This window comes from Ochotona curzoniae, unplaced genomic scaffold (assembly GCF_017591425.1).
Source record: "Ochotona curzoniae isolate NIBS_2020 unplaced genomic scaffold, NIBS_Ocur_1.0 scaffold_3208, whole genome shotgun sequence".
Taxonomy (NCBI): domain Eukaryota; kingdom Metazoa; phylum Chordata; class Mammalia; order Lagomorpha; family Ochotonidae; genus Ochotona; species Ochotona curzoniae.
The window spans coordinates 45,046,178-45,066,455 of record NW_024467106.1 but is presented as its reverse complement, the minus strand read 5'-3'; the positions used below and the strand labels follow the sequence as shown (position 1 = coordinate 45,066,455).

The 20,278-nt window shown below is 39.4% G+C and overlaps 1 protein-coding gene across 2 annotated transcripts in view; it reads right to left on the bottom strand.

Moving 5' to 3' along the window:
* The window catches only part of BNC2 (basonuclin 2), a 423,821-nt gene that overhangs the window by 110,208 nt on the left and 293,335 nt on the right, over positions 1–20,278 (bottom strand). For both annotated transcript variants that reach the window (XM_040962743.1, XM_040962742.1), the window contains one exon: positions 8,538–8,773. In XM_040962743.1, coding sequence (XP_040818677.1) covers positions 8,538–8,773 — 236 coding nt within the window. The remainder of the gene's footprint in view (positions 1–8,537; positions 8,774–20,278) is intronic.

Here is a 20,278-nt window from a genome sequence, read left to right as displayed (position 1 = left end):
CCTCTCTATGTAAAACTCCACCAGCATCATTCAGGAAGGAGCGTGGCTCTAGAGATAGTATGATATAATCAATACCATCAGAGAAGATATCTGTCTCAAGCAAAGCTCAACTGGCTCTTATCAAATGGTGGCTGCCCATGGAGATACAGACTCATTTTTGCTTCTTCTGGGGAATACAAAATCCCATTCCTTCTCCTTGTCCCACAAGCACAAACTCTATTCTAGCATTTACTGCATTCCATCTTGGAATCTGGTTAGCTATCTTTATTTCTGTTTCACAATGGTAAGGGGAGGAATATTTTTATTTGAACTCTGAACATAAAACATCAAGCTACATCCTTAGATCCAAGGTGTTTATTTTCATTGATGTGCAAATAGCTAGAGCTTTGGCAAGGGATTCAAATTCCCTGTATTCCATTTCCAGCTCTGAGTCTGCCTAAGGCCTTGCAATCATGATAACTTTAAAAAACAGGAATAACAGTCTCTGAAACGGGGGTTAGGAGGATTGCCAGGATGTTTGTAGAGGGGTACAAATACTCTGGAAAACAGACACCATAAATACCATACTCTGCCCTGAACCACCTATCTTGACCATTCACATAGGCGATCTTTCTCTCCCAATAGATTTACAGGTGGGTATATGATGCATGAACAGCCTCCTTACACCATGGTGGTGTAAGCCAGTCTTTAATGAAGGACAAAGATTCTGCCTCTAGGTCAGTGCTCTGTGTCATCAGCACATTCCCAGACGTTGGACCTGACAATTTCCTGTCATTGGTTGTAGCTGTCTCAACCACTAGTGTGGGATTCCTGAGAGATCAGCTCTTGAGGACTCAGCACATAGTAGTTAATAAAATGTGTTACTTGACTCATATTTAGATGACTTCAAACCTAGGTTCATTATTCTTTCCAGAATTTGTTTTAATTGGTGACATGAGATAATACTCTTAAAAGAGCCTACTAATTTTAGCTAAGATTTTCTTTATTTAGTACAGTAAAAGTCTAGATGTTTTCATTATTTTAACAAATTCACTGAGTACTCAATCATTCTCTGCCAGAGCTTGGAAGAGTTGATGGAACAGGGAAATGCAATGGTGATTGAAAAAAATGAGAGTTATCCAAAATACAGAGGTATAGATGCACATACATGCAAAGTGCAGAAACAGTTAATAATAACAAAAGAATACAGGATAGTTACTGACTGAATATAATTTTATTTATCTTTTATAAGGATGAAGAAACTGCTGCTCCTGTGTGTTATTTGTCTTGGGTAACAGAGCCATGAAAAGGCAGAGCCAAGATTCACATCCAATGTTGTGTAACTCTCTAGACTTCTCGGTCATGGTGCTCTCCTTTGCCTGTACTCATGTATGTCCGTAAGTACCCACACACATGTTTGCGTTCATGCATGTTCATGCATCATGTATTTATCATTCAACAGAAGCTACCCTTCTGTCTGCCTGCCTACAAAGGCACTCTGCTCTAAGAGGCACAGTAAAATACAGAATTTCAGTATTGCAGACTCTTAGAAAAACAATGTTCTAGAATGACCAGGTAGTTAGTCATTTTCAATAGTCCAAACCATCATTTTCTTCCTTATATTGCCAATTAACGCTGTCACAGCACTTAGAAAATGGTAATGAAAGATACTTTGCAAGTATCATGTTATCTTTAAAACAAAGCTATGAAGTACTATTATCACCCTTGCTTTATAGGGGAGAGAATGGAAGTAAATACACAGATCTTTTTTTTCACACATCCAGAGCCAGGATTCAAACCCAAGAATCTACCTTCCCACAATAATGCTGTATCAAATTTTCCTCATTCAACTGTCCATAAAGAAGGTTTTACTCTGGCTACTTTATGACACCTGTGTCCATCTTAACAATACAGCAATGTCCCAAACAGTGGTTTGCTCAGCCTACGTGTTCCAGCTTCCCTTTAGTCCTGTAGTCCCATTATTTCAGTATTTTGAAAGATTTTTTTCTTGTTTTATTTGAAAGGCAGAGTGCAGAGAGAAAGAAGGAAAACAAAAGGGAAAGAGGAAAATCAGAGATTGACCATGTGAGTTCCACTTGCCTATTGGCTACAACAGCCAGGAATGAGCCAGGCCAAAGCCAGGAGCCAGGCCATCAGTATCTCAGGGATTACTTCCTGAGAGAGCACACATTTGTCTTACTGCTATTGACCAAAGCCTATATATGCATTTGACACCTGCAGAGAAGCATGTGTACCTTCTGCTGGTTTGAAGATTATGAGCACAGTTAATTTATCTATGGATATATGTGAAAAAGTACTGATTTATGCAGTACATGCTCACAACATATTGTTATGTAAGTTATTTCATCTCTTAGTCACGCAGTTCCAAGAGAAGTAAAAAAGGTTGTCTAAGATGTAAAGATGAGGAAATTAAGGCAGAGATTGACCAAGTTTTCTGCACTCACAGACTCAGCAGAAGAGCTGGGACCTTCACCCAGCCCTCTGGTTTAACATACAGGGCCCTTTTGCCAAGTAACATACCAGGCTATTACAGCGTAAAAACAACACGTCATCTCTCTTCCACCTTACACGCATGTTACAGTGTGAAGCTTATCGGCTACAAACAAAATTGATTTCTATACTCACTGACAAAAGAAATGTGTCTTCAGAAAGGTAAGTCCAGGACCACGTTTTAGAAATTTATAAATGTTGATTATAAATACCACTTTAGTCATGAAAATGGGAAAACCTCAAGAGTGAAACAAACTGAAACAAAGCGAAATATTAGAACTTAGCCAAGAATGCAATCACTTAATTTTGGCCAAAGTGAGACAGAGAGGATTGTCCTTTCTGTTCTCCAAATATGCCATTTGAAAATAAAAGGCTCATATACATAACATTCAAGAATGGCAATTTGATAGTTTTAAAAAGAAAAACCAAGCCCAGCGCTGTAGCATAGTGGCTCAAGTCCTTGCCTTGCAAGTGTCAGAATACCTTGTGGCTGCCGGTTCTAATCCCAGCAGTCCCGCTTCCCTTCCAGCTCCCTGCTGGTGGCCTGGGAAGGCAGTCGAGGACAGCCCAAAGCCTTGGGACCCTGCATCCATGTGGGAGACCCAGAGGAGGCTCCTGCTTCTAGTTTCAGATTGGCTCATTTCCAGCCATTGCAGCCACTTGGGGAGTGAATGATCGGACAGCAGATCTTATTCTCTGTCTCTTCTCCTATCTGTGTATTTGACTTTCCAATAAAAATAAAATAAATCTTTTTTAAAAAGGGAAGAAAAACCTAGAGCCCAGTGCAATGACCCAGTGGCTAAAGTTCTTGTCTTGAACACGCTGGTGTCCCATATGGGCACCAATTCCTGTCGTACTGCTCCACTTCCCATCCAGCTCCCTGCTTGTGGCCTGGGAAAGCGGCAGAGGACTCCCCAAAGCCTTGGGACCCTGGACCCACACAGGAGACCCTGAAGGAGCTCCAAGCTCCTGGCTTCAGATTGGCTCAGTTTCAGCCACAGTGATGACTTGGCAGAGTGAATCAGTGGACAGAAGTTCTTTCTCTCTATCTCTCCTTCTCTCTGTAAATCTGCCTTTCCAATAAAAACAAATAAATCTTAAAAGTTGAAAAAAAAAGAAGAAAAAAAGAGAAAAGCCCCAATGCTGCTCCTAAACTTGGGAATGTGACTTCAAGACAGATTTGAAAATTTCTTCCTTTCAACATTTGCTCTACCTATTACGTCCCAGGCTGGATGCTGGGAACTACCCATAGTGGTAAACTGGGGACACATGATTCTTACCATTGGGAAGTCGACAGTGCATCAATTGTGCCATCTAACAGGTTCTTAAAGTCACTTAACCTCTCTGAGCCTCAACTATACCGAATGTTAATGCATGGCACTATTGACAAGAGGGTGGAATAAGAAGATTCAAAGAGCTAACTTACGTGGGCTTGCCCTGGAAAGGGCTGTTTAAACACAAGTGTTTAATATTGACATTTTCTACCACAGGGATACCACAAAACACTTACTCTTCATGGAGCACTAGCTATGAGGAATGGCAGCCTTTGCTTTTCAATTCTGTACACCCTCTACACAGACTTGCTGCTGCAGCAAACCTTTGATGTCCTGAAGACAGAATAAAGGGTCCTTTTAATCAACTGATGTTACTGGATGTTCTAAGTTTTATAGTGAAATATCAGCTATTCCAATGTAAGCAGATTTTTTATCCATTCATTTTAGCCATATTCATTGAATACCATGTGTTTGCAGTACAACCTAATGAAGAACCCAGTGAGGGATTAATATTTTAGCAATTGAATTAATACTAAATTGTGATATGAACTTAAAGCAGAGTCCAGAGACAGCCATCCCACGAAAAGACTTAACGTCTACCGTAACACAAACAGGACTTCAGTTGATATGTAAAGAACAAAAAATTACACATGCAAAGAGAAGAGCAGGGTATTCCTGGCAAAAAGGGCTTGACATTCCCTGGTTGAGAAAGATCAATGTGCTTTCAGGAAATGAAACATCTGATCAGTTTTAGAGGAAAGAGTTTTAAAGTGGGGAAGGTTGATTAAAGCCATGAACCTACTCTCGCAAGCCAGACCCTCCACAATTTCCCAGTGCCTCTACTATGCTAATGTGTAGCACAAAGGCAGGAGGGAAAGGTTCCCTGGATACTTACTCCCATATCTGAAGTTGGGTCCCAAAGACTAATGCCAACATCAGCAACTGAGAAATGCTGAGCTATGCTCTTCCATAGTATTGACTGTTCTAGTAATGCAAGTTAAGTTGACATGTGTGCATCTCCATGCCTCTTTGCCACAAGGCTGCTGACACCTGAGCTAATTACTCAGCGTGTCTAGCTGCTTCTCTATATTCTGGCAGGACCCACTTGCAAAACAGGCTAGCATTTGGGCCTTGGCAACTCAGTAACATAACAGAAGAGACTGATGGAAATTTTGCTTTTAAAATGACTGCATTTGACAATGAAAATCAACTATATTCTTATTGCCCAAAACAAAGACAGGGGGGAAAACAAAAAGGTAGGAGACTGCTTCTATTCATTTCCAATGACTGTACATTGAGACAGTGACCTAAAGGAAGAATTATTCTTTAGTATTAGAACAAACATCATATGCTCACTTACATGCAGATTTTATCATTTAATTGTATATTTCCCTATTTGTCAGTGTTTTTTTGAAGATGTTTAAAATGTAACATCTTATTTTTTTCCCTGAATACTATAATAAGCACATGTAATATTGTACATTTACCCTTAAGATATTATGTGGATTGTTAAACAACTGTTGTAAAAGTTATGCAATACATTTTACACCAAACTGGGGAGCTCAAGAATTATACTGATAATCCTGTAACTAAAAAGCAATTTTTGCCAAAAAAAAAACAGAGGATCCGAACAGTTTTTTTTTTTTAAGTCTTTTACATGGATCTTTGGTATTACTGTCTCCATTTCCACTTAAGAACTTTTTCATTCACACTTTGAAGTGATAGGCTTAGTTATTCTGTTTTCCTTTCCACCTCCAGGCTAAAAATTCAGAATAAGATCACACCTACTATTGTTCAAAACAAATTCAGAAGACAAGAGTAGCTGTATATGTATACATAAGGGATGTAGTTTGAGGCCCAGAGAGAGCTAAATTAATATCCTGGCTTGACCAGTTCAACTTACCGTACATCTTCATTTGCCCAGTAACACAATCTATAGCCAACTGCTAACCAAGTCAATATGTGGTAAGACTAACAGCCACCCTAACTTGCCTTGATAATTATTCTCCTTTAACTGACATAATATTCAATATACTGTTGTTGAGAGCAATAATGTTAAAATTGATGCCTTGAGGGCTACAAGACAATTGAGTTTTAGACAGATAAAATGACTTGTACACTAATAGTGCATCAGAAGGTTCCACAGCCTTCGGATGCACATTTCATAGTTTGCTTGTGCAAAAATACTATATGTAATTATATTCAAAGCTATCTGTGTATAGCTTGCCATTGCTACAAAGAATTTTAAATATTGGAGAATAAAATAAAATTGCTATAGAAGAAAATGGTTTACTGTTATAGTGTGACTCTTGTTTTTTTTTTTTACTATAAAATGCACATTTTTTCACTACATAAATAATAACAGTTTTGTGTTCTGCAGCTTGTCTATTTTTGAAGCCAAGAACTATTTTCAAATAAGAAAAAGGTTGATTATAACAGCTAAATGACAAAGGTATCAGCTAAATAAAATCTATTTTACATCAATTTTATCAATAAACAAGATGGAACCTAACCCAGAGTTTCTCTACTGTAAAAATCATTCACAATTGTCTGAAAATGTCAATTCTGGATTCTGGATTCTGAATGGAGAAATACTATATTAAACGTGAGACTACTGAAACCGACATCATTGTAGGAAATCAATTATAATTTAAGTATTACAATAAATGATAATGTTCTTTATATGTAATAGCTCATGCCCAAATCAAAAGACTATAAATTTTAATTTACCATTTTTGTCCAATTTTCCTCTCACTCTTACTTTCTGTTATGATTCTGTCAAATTTTGGACTTCTCATACAGCAAAGAAATACGAAGTGCATTTTTAAAGGAGCATATTTTCTAGCCTTGTCATAGATATGCTGAAATATGGAGGGAAACAGGTACTGCTCTAGGCAGAGCCATGCCACCAATCTAGAACAACCAGGAGATTCCATATATATTGCCATGAAAATGCTGCAGTGAGTCCCATTGTTAAGATGGCAAGTAAGTTTGGCCATGTTGATCTACTTGTTTGAGCAGAAATACACACTGCATAGCCTCCAGATCTCTCTGGAAAGAAATACACATGAAATGTAGCAGTGATGACAGGAACAGGCAGCCCTAGGCACCAGATAGGGCCACACTACACATGGATTTGGCATGAAGAAAAGACTGTCTGCTAGCCATGATGATAATTTCATTTAAACATCTGCAAAAGGGTAGAATTTATAACATAACATTTAAAGTAGACATCATTAATTATGTTGCAGTAACCACTGCGAAAGGATGTGGCACTGGATGCATCTCCAGGTTACAGTATCTGCAGCCTTGTGAAACTGGTCCTGTGCTTCACTTTGCATGTAGCTTCCAGCTGGAGCTTGCACCCCTCACATCCCATGATCACCCAGGACTTCTCTTTCCACTTAGTCTGAAATGTCCCCATTCTGAGGCAAGTGAGATGAAGTTTGTGAATGTGCTCTGAAGACTAAAAATGTCACATATAACAATTACTATCATTATCACCATTATCTCTTTTTCTGAGGGTCAAGTTTTCTTCCACATTTAGATTTCCACTTAACAAAGAATTCTACTCTGGGAGCAGGCTGTTTAACTCCCTTATTTTTTTTCCCCCTACTTCTACATAACCTTCCTTTCATTGCTCTACTGTCCTAGCCAATAGTCAGATGTGTCACTAGTCAAAGTGAAAGCATGGGACCAACTTGAGATTCCCTATTCTTCACATACCATACTGTGCACCCAAGTCCTTGCACAGGGTAGCTCCAGGAATAATCACTGGGAATGATCTGTAGCACCATGCAAGATTGGGACAACCCAAAACAGTGTGTGTGTGTGTGTGACTTAATTCTCATAGTATCACCCCTATAGGAAATTTCAAAAAACAAATGCAGAGGCTCTCTTTTCAAATTAAGTTCTTCTTCAACTGGAGGTGGTTCTCTTCATTATCAAGTATAGTCCTTTTGGGTCTCGATGTCTCCAAAAATGTTGTTCTCAATAAATACCCACTTCAGTGAACACAGATGGTCAGAAAAACATTTCAGGGGCAAAGTGACTTGTGACCTACTACAAAACAATAATAATGAAATAATGACTGTGAGAAGTCAAGGGGCCTAAGGGTATTCCAGAAAAATCTTCAGACCTTTCCATGACTGGAAGTGCTGTGGACACAAACAAGGGAGTTCAAGGCTGGAAGACTTGGTGCCGTGAATATCAAATATATCATCCTGTCTGTATCTTTCAGGCAATAACTGAAAGCTTCAGCATGGTTATAAAAGCATGGGATTTATAAAGATCACAATTCTTTCACTGATTTGGATGAAGAAAACAATAATGTGAGGAAACACAGCCAACCAAGGAGAGCACTATGCCTACAAAATGAACATGAGCTAAAGCCCTGTAGACCTAGATGAAGTGTCATCTCAGCTATTCACACACACAGCACTCACTTCAGAACCCGATCCCCTCCACTTTTCTTTTGGAGAAGCCACACAGCTCACACTGCAAAGAGATCTGAATTTAAAAACAATATATGAAGGAACACTATAGGAAGGTCCTACTAACACAAACTACCACAGCCCAGTGGCGGCTTGCATGGAGCTCTTGCCTTCTTCCTGGTTGTCTGGCAAGCTGCTCAAATGGTTGCTGCAACCAGAGGAGGCTGAGCAGACCTTGGTCTGCAAGATGCAACATGGGACCAGAGGTACCGAAGGTTCTCCTCCAATCCTTCTGGCTTCTCACCTACCCCAAACACCGACGTTCAAGTGCTCCCCCTACCTGAAGGATGTATCCCCTGACGTAGTCCCGCAGAGTCCAGCCTAGGCCGTGCAGAATGTGTAGCACCTCCTCCTGCTTCAGCACGCTGAAGAGCCGGTCCAGAAGGATCTTTAGTCGCACAGGCACTGCTTGTGTCCCATAGAGCATCAAGCTGCTGATATCAAACACCACGTTCGACTGTACAATCTCCACTTGGGTGGGGTGGTACAGGTGCTGCGTGCTGAGCTTATCCAAGGCTGTAGTGGTCCCACCGAGAGGTCCAGGATTGGGAGAAGCGGATAAGGCGATAAAGGGAGAGACAGAGACAGAGAGATTAGAAACACCCCTGGAAGCTATCCAGCTTGCCTTCTACCCATGGATCATAATCACAGCTGTTTAAGCCCGATCTTGGCAGTGTCAGTAGTTCTCTTCCACTGTCCTGCCAGTTTCACCTACTTGCTTGCTTTCGTTCTTTTGATTTGGTCTGTATAAATTGCACCAGACAGCAAATAGAAAACACATTCAGTCTTCAGAAAGAGAGACTCAGAGGATGTTTCCAAATGACTGTGGCTTTCAAAACCTGACTAAATCAACTGCTAACTGAACTATGACTACAGTTACCACACTATCCCCCACCTACTCCCATAAAAACAAAACAAGGCAAAATAAATGAAAACCACGCTGCAATTTCTAATTCATATGATGCTGAACCAACACAACTTGTCTTCCCCCCACACATTTAGATTTAACCCTTATAACACCCGAATGGTTTAAAGAGGAAGAAGGCTGTATTCTTCAGGCTGTCAGAGGCCTAATTTAGAGAAGGAAAGCTGACAGTTGTATGGAGAGCTAGTAATTTAATCTGCAATCAACTAAGGGAGATTAACTGCAAATTTGGTTCTCCAATTACATTCTTGCTATTCACCTGTTAAAATAGTTTTTGAATTCATTTGTCTGTCTTCTGAAAGTTGGTTGGGGAAAATTAGTCACATTGAATCACTTTGTTAACAGGTCTGAGAAAGATATCAGGTAAAAGAGCAACAAATAACTAAGATAAAAATTTGAGAATTTCTGTATATTTGTAAGCAACTATGTGAGAGACAGATAAGCAGGAGTAAATACTTTAAATGGTATTAGTATTTCAAAAATGGGACTCTCTTTCTCCACAAATCTAAGTATTACCATTTCTTTCCTGCAACTAGAAGTCAAGACAAGGTCACAGATTCTAGTGTACATTTATACACAACTTTCTACTACATAATTGCATTTTGTCTCAGTTTCTTTAAAGAGAACAACTAAGATAACACTGCGTTACCTGAGTTCAAAGAAATGCTGCAAGGAAAAATGAGCTAATGGATAAGCAGCACTCCAAACTCCCTAAAAGAACACAAAAGGCATTACGGCAAACTGCCAAAATTATACAGGTTTGCCTTTTCAGAGACTAAAAAAGATAAACAAGCAAACCTGAAAGTCATGCGACCTCATCATGAGGCAGGTAAGTGGGTATCAGACCACAGTCAGACTCAAATCATATCTACATCTGAGGTGTCTACAGAATTCCAAATGGCCCTTTCCAATAGCTTTCCCTAACACCTCATCCCATAGCAGAGCGCTGTGGCACATGTGCACTCAGGGCAGCTGCTATTTTAATATTTCCAGCTTTCCCTGCATAATAATGGAGCTACTTAAAAGTGCATGCACACAGATTTTTTTCATATTTCAAATGCATTTTTCAGGATTCCCCCTCCACGCTCGTTTCCTCCTGACTTGTGGTCACTGGAGAGTTCATGTACTCTTGATAAATTGCTTTCTCACATCCACAGTGTAAAGGCCCTTATCATTTACCCGCTGGCTTCATTCAACACATTTACTCCCAGGAATACTTTGTCAAAGAGTTCGGGTTTCCTCATACTTCATTTCTTGCAGCTGATTTGTCTGATCTTTCCTATTCTAGTGCTTAAGTCAACTTTGAATAAATAGCCTTAAAAATTAATTTAACGTTTGGGAAAGATAAGGGATTCAAAGCCTAGGGACTGAAGTCTTCCCTCACTCCACAGGGCATTTAGACCTGCAAAAAGGCAGGGAAGCAGTACTAGCCTTGTTCTTCTTCAAGCACAGCTTAACCACTCAGCCTTCTGACGGGCAGCTCACCTGTGTGCAGAAACAAGTGACTGGGGTGGGACCAGCTCTTCCTCCTCACCAGCCCACCTGGAATATCTCAAACACTTCTGCACAGAACACGCTGCTATGATCACAGTGAGGATGAAACTGAGAAAACACAATAGCAAGGGCAGAACACCAGCTCCTGATCAGGCACGCATTCATTACTCTACATGCCTGTGGTAGGTATCCGTAGTGTGTGTACAAATGTGTTCAAGTGAAGGATGGAAAATTGTAACTCTACCAACTCCAACTCATGAAAAAAAGGAAAAAAAGGGAAGTGGTATAAATGATAATACTATATTATACTATACTATACTATATTATACTATACTATACTACTGAGGTAATAGTGAGGAAAGAATGTTTTCAGAGGAATCCAAGAACAGAGATGGAACAGGTAAGACAGTATCTCCCTATACGTACTTTTAGAACGCTGGATTGTGAGAACATTTAAAGGACATCATCTCCAGATCTGTCATCATAAATATGATACATGTCAATAAGTAGCACTAGTGTGATAAATCACACATATGTATACCAAGGATCCATGACTTATTTATTCCATAGAGCCAGAAAGAAAATATTCAGGGTTTTGGGCCACTTTCACAATCACTCACCTTTGCTACCAGAGCAGCAAGGCAGCCACAGACAGATAAGATGTAAAGTAGCTGGCATGTCTGTGCTCCAATAAAACTTTACTTACAGACACACATATCTGCCTAGCTTTGGTCCTGCTATGAAGGATAAAAAAGGAAGACAGATAGTTAAAGAAACTCAAGAGCAGGCAATGAAGAAAGCCCTAGGAGCTTGGTTTAGGCAGTGGTTACTAAGGAGATAAAGACTTGACAAATAAAAAGGCTGCACAATTTGTAGATGTCAACTGCAAATTTCAGCATGAATATATCATCAGAGATTATGATCAAACAAATTTCCTCACGCTTGAAATCAAACTGATCATAAATCATTTTTGCCAGATCATACTGAGTCACTAAGTTGTGATGAGTTGGGAGTAAGTATTCTTGGTAGAACAAAAGCCAGGTAATGATTATTTTAAGAGTCATGATTATCTATAAACTAAAGATGGAACTTTGGTCTATCTGCATGATCTTCTTACATTTGTGGAGGATTCAGGTCGAGATGCTGTAGGAGTAGAGATATATATCAAGCCAACGGACATGAGGGAAACACAGGGCAAGGTCTTGTTCATCAGGATGGAGGGGAAACGATGTTACGTACTGAGAAATCTAATGAACAATTTACATATTTTAACTTGAAAGAGAGCCAGAGAGAATACTCCACCACAGATTGACTCTCCAAATGCCTGCAAGAGCAGCCAGGGCTGGAGCAGACCAAGGCCAGAAGCTGGGAATTCCATCTGAGTCTCACATGTGGGTAACAAGGACCCAACCATGTAGGCCATCACCATTGTCTTTCACGATGTGCATTAGCAAGAGGCTGGGATCCTAAGCCAAGTTGGGACCTGAACCTAGGTACTCCGATATAAGACCCAGGTGTCCTTCCTTAGCGGCATTTTAATCTCTGCAGCAAATGCCTACTCCAAGGTGTTATCTGCTTTAATCCTGCACGTGCCTGTCTGCTTACTAGTGTATCAACTGTATGTACTAACAAGACCCCACTTTGAAATGAAATTTTAACCAGAAATTGGAAACATAATAAAAGTGAAGCAGTTCCTAATGAAGCTGGAATGAGCATGGCTTACAGAATTTGTAATCATTTGTTACTTATCTTTTTATCTTCAGCGTGTTTGAATTTCATTCAGTGGACTGGACTCCAAAAATCAACTATCTTGTCTGCTCTGTGCCCCCAACCCTGGGAACAGAAACTCAATTCCCCTTGGAGAAACTGCTCCTCTCTTATGCTCAATTCCAATATTTCATGGAACTGCAGATCCATTGCCATCCCTGAAAAACCAGCAAATATCTCAGCCCCCAACCATACCAACTAATTTGACAACAGGCAAATGACCTAGGTCAGGCAGTGAAATTGAATTTAGGATTTTAGTTAAAACTACTTTTCTCTTCCTTCTAAATTTATGATGTGAAAGTATGCTTGAGAATGCATGCTGAGTGAGGAGGCAAGACAATCTGAAAAAGACCAACTACTGATAATACTGCTTGATTCATAAGATCTGGCAATGCTGACGTTGGCATTATTTCTGGAATTTTCAGTCACTTGAGCCAAAAAAAAATCAACCAACTTCCCCTGCTATGTCTCCCTGCCTTCATCTCTGTCTCTGTTGCCTTGGTGTAGCATTCAGTAACTTAAAACTCAAAGAGCCCTGACTAATATGACTACTTTTTTGGGGGGGTGTTTCTCCATCTGGATTGCACATAATTCCAAAATAATGGTCAATGGCTCAACTCAAGGTAAGTATATTCCCAGCCAAATGCAATTCACAATTTCTGCAGGCTACAATAACGGGTCTCCTAGACAACTACATGCCTGACATAAATTTACAAAGTTGATGGATGCCTAGAAAATTTATGGTGGGGGGATATGATCATTTAAGTACCAACCAAATGTCAGAAAACATCCTAGTGGCTCACAATGATCTTACTTAATATTTTCATTAAAACGAATGCAGACACACACACACACACACACACACACACACACACACACACACACACACGTTACTTTTGCTTATTCCAAAATCACAGGTTCAATGAAGGTAGGTAACTGGCTGGAGCTCACTCAGGAAATTCAACCAAGAAAATTCTGTTTTATCACATGTTCAGAGAAGCAGTCAACAGGCACTTGCAAGTCCTAATCACATCACAAGTCCCGACCCCCTAGCAGTCTGGGCTTCTTGCCCATCACTTTGCTGCTGCAAGCACTTCAAAGGTCATCAACACCTGTCTTACTGTGAAATCCCATAGATTTTTTTCTTTTGTTATTCTCCATGATCTAGCCACAGATATGATCTTATTGATCGTCAGTCTTCCTAAAATACTCTTCTCTTTGTCCATGCATACATTTATTTATTCACCAATCTGCATTATCACTGAGATAGGAGGTATTATATGCAGATGCATAAATAATTTTTGTTGAGTCCTCCACCTTCAACAGCTGACAGATGCAGGTGATATAAATGTTACAAAAAAGATTCTCTGAAGTCCTCTGGGATTCAGCAGAGGGAACAACTTCCAACTCTGCCAGGAAGGCATAGTTTTGCATGAAAACTAGCAAGTCAGTAACAAGAAAGGACAGTGAGGTAAGCCCATGAATCAAAGAAGTGGGTCTCTGCCATGTGTATAAGAATCACCTGGTTGGCTCATGACATCACAGAAGTTGGGCCACTTTTCCCAGAGTTTCTGCTTCAGCAAATCAGGGATGGAGTCCAGGAATGTGTTTCTCTAACTAAAGTTTCCAGAAGCTGCTGATGCTGATGACCAAGCAGCATACTCTGTGTGTGTAACGGAATGGAATATCCAAAGGACATGTTTACCCTAGAGGCAAAATAGCTGGAAGTGAGTCCAGAAATATCAGATGGACAAACTGTCACAGCTTTTAACCAAAAGACTCCTGTAAATATTAGCAATTTATTTATTGCTATCAGGATATAGAAAATAAAAAAGGATTCTGTGGCGTTTAAACGATTTTTAACTTTAGAAATTCTGACAGGTATGCAAACATTTAATTGAAATAATAATCACCAATCTGGGAGAATAACATAAGTCCAACAATAACAGTGGCTAATGAGAGTGTTCCAAGAATCTCAGTCACAGAGCCACAAAAAGTGTCCCTAAAGTGGGATATCCATAAAGAGAAGGGTCATGTCAACCTCGATTTTGTCCCAAAAGCCATCACTCCCTAACACATTGAAAATTAGACAGAACAAGTTAGGACGCTGGGATGGTCTTTAGTCAGGGGCACAGAGTAAGAAACAATTACACCTTCCCCCTGGGAAATGCTTTACTGCAGCAGACTTCTGTCAGGTGCCTAACCTTGGGCTCTGATAGAAGCCCTCCAAAAGGTATGCGTCAGGAATCCAATTGCTAGATCCTGCAATCCAATATGCAGGTATCCATTACGATCTCTTTTCTGAAAACTGGGCCCTTTCTTGCTTATAAAATACCTGGCTTACTATACATTGTGCACTGGCCTAGATTGTTAGTAACTCCTGAATGCCAGAGTCATTTGCAATTTTTAGCTGTTTGGAAAAGCCTCCCTTCTCCTTGAGCACACAGAGATGATGAAGATGCACCGACAACCTGATATTTAGGACTATGCTGGAATGTTCAAAATTTACAGGCAATGTAAAGTGGGCCATTCGTGATGAATACGCATCTTGCCCTCAAACCCATTTTAATAATGTACAACTCTCTGGAAGACATCCTGTGGGATCAAAGCAAAAGTGTCCACTAACGAAAATGGCCTCCCCTGCACCTCCTGACGTATCAAAAGTAGGCACTTCTTTTTCTTTCCTTGCAAAGCTCCCTCATCTCTAGGAAGTATCACCTCAGTGGAAAAGGATTCCCTGGATTCATTTTGAGCTATCTTCCATGATGGACAAAACTTAGCAAATACACTGAGAAGGGTTGCTTTATCATTTAATGAGGGAGTTATGAACTGCTCAACAATACTGATGCTAATTTTAGTTATAATTAATTATTTTCAGATTCTAAATTTTGGAAATTGTAAAAAAAAAAAAACTAGTTTTAAAAATGAACACAGAAGAGATAGAATCCAAATGCCAAAGCACTTATTTTTTGGTGATATGTAACTACTTCTTTGATAAGTACACAGAAGCAATTTGACATGAGCTTTCGCAAAATTGATATATTTTTACATAAGACACTATCTGATTAATTTGTAAAGATCAATACTATATTGTGACGAACACATAGAACTGCATTTTTAAAACAATATTGTCTCATAACATACTCCTCATTTCATATATAAGTTACATAAAATAGTATGTTGGTATTAATTAATGAGAAGTACTATTTCTATCAGATAAATTGGATAAATTGTCTTTCCTTGCTCATCTTATCCTGAACTGTTTTAGTAATAAAGCACACAAGATACATCCGATGGCTCCATTTTCATCATTTTTCTCAAAATGAATATGAATACATTTCCTCGAGTTGAAATATGTTAGATTTGACACAGGCATTGGCTTTTCAAATTAGGCTACATAGTGGATCCTTTCATCAATTAGTGTAAGTAAATCTGTGGCAGTAAGATAAAAACAAAAACAAAACACACACAAAAAAATTTCATTTAGAAACTTGGCCAAAGTTATCTGTAACAACCACTAGAGTACTTCATTTCTTAGTCATTCTTTTGTTCTCGAAAGACTAAAATTAAAATTTAGAAATATTTCATCTGATAATCCTGTTAAAGCCTTGTTCCAGAAAATGAGAAAGTGAATGGCTATAATGATATTTAATAAAAGAAACTTCTATTTCTTTTCTTATAGCAAAACCAGTTAACTGCTGTGTAGTATTTGGCGTATAAACTGTAACTTCCAAGTACTGAATCATGGTGTAGTCAGAGCTCCTAGCTCCTCCTACTGCTCATGTGAACAGGTATTTCAGCAGTCCCATCTGTAAAACAGGGAAAATGAGAATGAGACTAGTCTGATAGTACTATTCATCTAGGATGGGAAAAATTTACAATTGTGGCATTTCCCTGGGATGTATTTCTGAGAAAATTCGACACCATGCTTAAATAATTGGGGAAAACTGTAATATTTATTTTACTTGCATATTATTCATTAAATGATAACACATTTTTAGTGAGCATTTACAGTAATGTTGGTTGGGGGAAGAAGATTGGAAACAAGAGTTGAGATTAAGAAATATCAGTGACAAGTCAGGATTTATGTTTGCACTGTTTAGAAGGAGTCTGCTGGGCCCCACACTGTAGCCTAGAGGCTAAAGTCCTCGCCATGCCAAGATCCCATATAGGCGGAGGTTCATATTCTGTCTACTCCACTTCCCTTCCAACTTCCTGTCTGTGGCCAGGGAAAGCAGGTAGAGGATGGCCCAAACCTTGGGACCCTGCACCTGCATGGGAGACCCAGTAGAAGCCTCAGACTCCTGGCTTCAAATCAGCTCAGCTCTGGATGCTGCGGCCTCTTGGGGAACCAGCAGACAGAGGATTATTCTCTCTGTATCTCCTTCTCTCTGTGTATCTGTCTGGCCAATAACATAAAAAGGAGCCTGCTGTCTTCTGCTTAAGGACAGTGGCTCTAGGCCTAGGATGAAATCCTAGATCTTCCAGCTACTTCCCGCAATGACACTAGCAAACTATCAATACAGTTATACGAAAATATCAATACAGTTATTGTTGTTCAAAGTTCTTACATTCAAGCAAGATATTTGCTGGAAGACCACCATGTTGGTTCAAGAAGGAAGGCAAACAGCACAGAATCAAGCCCAAGTTGCAAAGCAGGTAGGAAATTAGATGCTTGAAATAAAGACAAAGAAGGATTACAAAATGACTGGGATTTTTCCAATTGGGATTTCTGGAGGGAAAATGAACTTTAGGTTTGTAGACAAGTGCTTCTCCAGCTGTCTTCCTGAGATAACACTCCTAGAATGCACCAACTCCTGTATCTTGCAGGTCATCCCTATCCTATACATTTGGCCCTCAACCAAAGATGTATTTGATTTATTAGTATAAGAGGCAGAACTCAAAAAATACACTAAAATTTGTAAAGTCTATTATTTTTCTGCGCATTTTCTCAAAGGGGGTCGCTGAAAAAAGTTGTAAGTTTTGCACCTCTGTTTTCACTATGTAATTTTATACAGTTCCAGCTATACTGGAGATGAAAGTCTCCATCTTGTTGCATCACTTAACAGCATCATACAGTAACATTCCAAATGATTCAACAACCCTTCCTAGTTCTCCTATGAAATCAGCCATCCACCATTGCATGTTTTCCTGAATATTGTATTTAGATTTCCACAGTTCCATTAATGGCACTATCCCCTCTGTTCTCACTGGCCCAGGAGACTTTTAATTATCACCAAGTCAATGTTTTCAAGACCCTGTTTAAAATACATCTCAGATCTATTCAAGTTTGCGGAAGTGCCACGGCCCCTTCACAAAATGTGCCCATCCCTACTCCATCATCCGTGACCCCCAACAGCATTACTAATCTGGGTCAGTGGACTTGGACAGATAGATTTGCTTTCCAAGTTGATAACTCTCTGAAACAAGCTGGCCATTCCAAGCAAAGTGAAGTACTTTTAAATATTCCTAGCACTAAATGGGAACTAAATGGACATCTTCAGGCTCTATGTTAAATTTTAGAGAAATCATAAAGAACTAAAGACCTTAACTGAACAGATCTGTAAAAAAGGAAAACTTTTAAGAAAAAAACGGAACATCGTGGGTCACAAAGTGTGCATGCAATATGAGAATACCTTCTGAAGAGGAGTCGGGGCAGTGTTCCAGGACAAAGCACTTATGACTAGAACTACAACAAGAAAATGTGGCAGAAGACAAACTTGTAGACACCAGCAGGGAGCTGTCTTGTGTCTGTATTTCTCAGAATTTAAATTTTCAGTGTTGTTTCTTATGTGCCTTTATTCGTTTCACTAACCATTTTGCCTCTTTCCATCCAGCCTCATTCCAAGTTCTAAACTGAAGCTCCTTGAATCCCGCAGCTGTCATCTAGGAGCAAACAGTCTCAATCAAGACGGCACTTAGACACGCCAATCACATATATATCACCATGTGTCACTCATCTTGCTGAGGTCACTTACAGTACCTATTCCATCACAGGAGCTTGATTTTAAGCAACAACCACATCTATGACACAAGCATTCAACGGTGTCTCCTCTTCATGCCTCTCCAGAGAACAGCAGGCTTGGGGAACTACAACAATTTAAGGACACGATGGGCCCCTAGCTGGGTAGGAAGCCTGACTAAACTCTATGACATTTGTCTCCTTTCCTATCACTTTATTATTTAGGCTATCCTAAGAGATTTTTAAGTAAGAACAGGATGGACATCTGTTGTTAAACAAAAAAATATTAATGTCAGGATGCACAAAGCAGCTCATAATGTATGGAGAGGATGAACATCACTTTGAGCAGTAACACAGATCACTGGATTTGTGATCAAGGTACTGCATGGGATGGTCTCATAGCTGCAAAGCTACAGCAGTGACCTTACGAGGGATTCAGAGAACAATCCCATAATAGGACTGGTAAGAATAACATCTACGAGAAAACGATAATATTTCTTCCATAAAAGGCCTGCAGGAAACACAAAGAGAAAAATCAACCTTTTGATATTTGCAATTTCATCTGAAAAAAAAAATCAAGTCATTAACAGCACAATAGGAATGCTAGGTAGAAAAAGACAAAAAGCATGTAATACAAGCTTCTTAAAGTGTGACTTAGGTTACTGAAGTCTTCTTTAAAATGTCAGAAAAGAATCTCAATCCGACACATAACATTGCGACCAATAGGAGAGGTGGCTAAGTCACAAACCTGAAAATGGCACTTAAATGAGAATGAAGACAACTCATTTTATGAGAATAGAATGACCATAAGTACAACAGCTGGCACTGATGTGGCTCATTAATGTATGTAATGCAAATGTGCTCATACAAACAAAATGCCAAACATGTGATAGCTGTAAAGCAGTGCATAGCTTTAATTGTACTGTTATCATAAATAACAAGGTAATCTATAAAATCCAGTTTTCAAATGTAATGTGTAACACATACAGGGGACTAGCGAGAGGTGATTATAAAATAACTTGCAGAAGCTGACACAGCAGCACATTAGGCTAATCCTCCAACTGCAGCGCCAGCCATCCCATATGGGCACTACCTATAGTTCTGGCTGCTCCATGTCCTGATCCATTTTCCTGCAAAATGGCCTGAGAAAGCAGTGGAGGATGGCCCAATCTTGAGCCCTTCCACCCACATGGGAGACCCAGAAGAAGCTCTAGGTCACTGGTTTTGCACTGGCACAGCTCTGCACATGGCAGTCATTTGAGGAGTGAGCCAGCAGATAGAAGTTCTCTCTCTCTCTCTGCCTCTCCTTATCTCCCTGTGACTTTCACTATCCAATAAAAGAAATAATAATCATAATAATAATAATAAACTTGCAGCTTTCAAATGAAATCTAACTTCTTAATTTCTATTTCAAACAACAAGAATTACTCTCTAATCCTTCAAATGAGTTAAAATAAATGCAAACCTCTGTTCTACAGACTTCACTTGGAGTATTTTCCATGAAGGTCACAGAAATAAGAACATATTCAAATACTTTTTCCTCTTAATGTGAGAGTATAAATGTGCTTTTCACTGATCCTAGAAAATTGGCTCTCAGTGACAGTTTATACTTCTTAGCTTTCCACAACACCCCCCCCCCTTTTTTTTTGAAAACATAACTTTCTTTAAAAGTCAAATTCATGTGATTTAGGTAGATTCCACAGGAATATGCTCATTACAAGCCTGCATGGCCAGTGGATTCTCAGATCTCTCCAGACACCACAGTATCAAGGTAACAGCCACGCAAGAGCCTAAGTTTGAAAAGAGGAACGATTTTAAAAACCTGTTACTTCACTAATTTCCAGTCCTGCCCTGGATATTTTAAAAATTTTAA